The sequence below is a fragment of the Geospiza fortis genome, unplaced genomic scaffold (assembly GCF_000277835.1).
Source record: "Geospiza fortis unplaced genomic scaffold, GeoFor_1.0 scaffold361, whole genome shotgun sequence".
Lineage (NCBI taxonomy): Eukaryota > Metazoa > Chordata > Aves > Passeriformes > Thraupidae > Geospiza > Geospiza fortis.
Genome location: NW_005054356.1, coordinates 4136662 through 4139353, shown reverse-complemented (window position 1 = coordinate 4139353; position 2692 = coordinate 4136662). Strand labels below are relative to the sequence as shown.

Sequence of the window (2692 nt, the reverse complement as noted above, 5' to 3'; positions counted from 1 at the left end):
AGGGCCAGCTCCAGCTCCAAATCCCCTTCAATGGATCTGAAGCTGGTGGTACCAGCAGAGCCCTTGCCTGTCTCACCTCAGGTGGCTGTGGTAGGAGTTACTGGAAGTTCCTAGAAGTTATTCAACTTTTCAAATATTTAAAACCATAACAGGCACTTGCAATTCACTTGAGAGGGGAATGCAGTCACCAGACCATACTTCTGGGTAACATGAGAAGGTCAGTTTAATTAATCTGCTAATGACTGGACACTTCTGGAAGCACCAGTGACGGAAAAGGCCTGACTGACTCTGTCAGGCAGCTGGGCAGGGACATGGGGATCAACAGGCCATCTTTCCTTACCAAAGACTAAATAGAGAGTGCCAAAAATCAGGTCTTCTCTCTCCGATAAGGTGGACGTGAACACTGAGGTGTTGGATGCATTTCCCATCTGTAAAGCAAGGCACACATGGAAGTGAGAGTGAATTCTGGCTGATGAGAAGTGCCCAGCTCCTTCAGTTCCCCAGAGGACACAGTGGCACATTCCTGGCCAGCAGGATCCTCTGGCCAGCGCTGCCTGTGGCACTGAGCAGCCTGGGATGGGATCAGATTGCTAATCCCACTGGACTGTCCTTCCTCCAGCCACAGATTTCCCTGATGAGCATCAGCCTTTGCATGGTGGTTCTCTGGGCAAGTCCTGGCCTTGTGTGACTGCAGCAGCACAGCGTGTTTGGACTGAGATTGGCAGCTTGGAGCAGCCCAGGACACTCCTGAGCTGGCAGCCCCCAGGGTGATGGTGGCAGCAGGACACAGTGCCAGTGGTGGAAGGGGCTCTGGGCTCATCTCCTGCCACCCTGGATGCTCAATGCTTCACAGCCCAGTGGAAATTATCTTTACTCGCCTGTGCTTTTCAGAGTGTCCGTGTACAGGGACAGGTGATTTGTAGCTCCCTGTACAGACCAAGTGACTCTGGACATGAGAACAGTGTTCTTCATTAACCTAATTGGAAACAACCTTCATTTAGAGCTGAGCAAACCACTCCTGAATTTCTCATAATGCACAGTTCTCCCCTAGGCCATAGCTGATCTCCCTCAAGAGCCTTTGGAAGCAGCCAAGCTGAACACAGCACACGCACATCACCTCTCCAAGAGGTTTTAGCAAAGCATCTGTGTGCTCAGAACACAGCCAGGGAAAAAGGAGGGACTGTGGCCACACAGCTGCGCTGGTGATGAGACAGGGCAAGGCCCAGCATAAACAGTCTGGAAGGAATTGTTGCTGCTCCTCAGCACACACGCAGCAAAGGAGAGAACTGGCAAAGCTTGTAGGATTTGATTTCCTTCAGATCCCTGGCAGGAGTCCATCCTGCAGTACATCAGGGGAACTGCAAGTGTCCTGTGAGACCAGGCTGGCAAAAAGGACCAATAATCTCAGGAGAGGAATTTCTATTTCTGACATATTACTTGCAATAAAGGCTATTTTTATGATTGTGCTTGAGCTGCCTGTAAAGCACACATCTCTCATTCTAATACAGAACTGATAAAAATGCATCTCTTGCTCTGATCAATGTACTGATGTCAGTGACACATAGACGATAAATCAGTTTTATAGAAATATGGAGAGCTCTCCCTTTTGTGTCCAAAAGTAAATAATAAATTGGATCCTCCCATCAAGGTGCTCCCTCCTGCAGACATTTCAGCGCAGGTACCAAACACATCCACAATGATTTCTGACAGAAACAGCTACAGGAGTTTTCTTCCAACTCAGAAATATTCCAAACACATGACTGTGCTCAGTCAAGACTAAATCTGTGACTCCTCTGGGAGGGATCCAGCCAAGAGTGTTCTCAGGGATGCAGCCAGAACTGAGCAGCCCTTCAACATCAAACTCCTCAGGCACGTCGTCTCTGGGCACGCAGAGCTGCTGAATTTGATTTAAGCTCCATTGCTCAGACGCTGTTCTGAGAAGAGACAGACTGCGAAAGCTCCTTTCCTCTCAATTTAAACAGACTTCAAAATGAGATGAAGTTTTCCAAGCAGCTGCTGCCACAGGTACATCATGAGGAAACCCTTGTATTTTGCATGCCAGCCCTTATTCCTGTGTTCACAGGAAGAATCAAACCTAAACCCAAATCCACACCCCACGTCCGTGTCTGGCACCTGGATGGACACTGGCGTGGCTGGACTGGCCTGATCACATGCACTCTGTCTACATGGAAAACCCTGCTTTCATTTTGTGTGATTGTCAGCTTTGCCTTTTTCTCCTCCAGACTTGAACAGTTGCTTTCCTTCAGCAAACGTGCTACAAAGCCAGAGTCTGCCTTGGAGAGGAGGAAGAAACCTGATGAGCCTGGAAACTCTCCTGACCTCCAGACTCTTTCAATAGTCAACGGCAGGAATAAATTTCTGCAATTCCCAGCACAGGGGAAGCTCAGACGCTGTTGCCTACCTAGCAAATAGTGCAGGCTTTAGAAAGTCACAGAGCAGCAGAAGTGCACAGCTCAGGATGGGAAGGACAGACATCAGTGTGAGCACAAGCAGCCCTCGCACCCCTGCCCAAGATCACAGAGCTCTCCTGCGCCAGGGCTGCCCATCCCCACCGGCTACCGACAGTAGAATCTGCTTTCTGCCTCAGTTACCCACCCGGGACTCCTGCAAGCCCCTTTCAAGAAGTTCAACCCTGTTCACAGCCCAAAGCGTGTCACTCGCTCACACACAC

At 49.7% G+C, this 2692-nt stretch overlaps 1 protein-coding gene across 1 annotated transcript in view; it reads right to left on the bottom strand.

Annotated features, from left to right (window-relative positions):
• LOC106631880 (opsin-5-like) overlaps positions 1–428 on the bottom strand; it is a 4983-nt gene extending 4555 nt beyond the window's left edge. Inside the window, exon 1 of the mRNA XM_014308072.1 lies at positions 341–428. Coding sequence (XP_014163547.1) covers positions 341–428 — 88 coding nt within the window. The remainder of the gene's footprint in view (positions 1–340) is intronic.
• Positions 429–2692: the final 2264 nt, after the last annotated feature.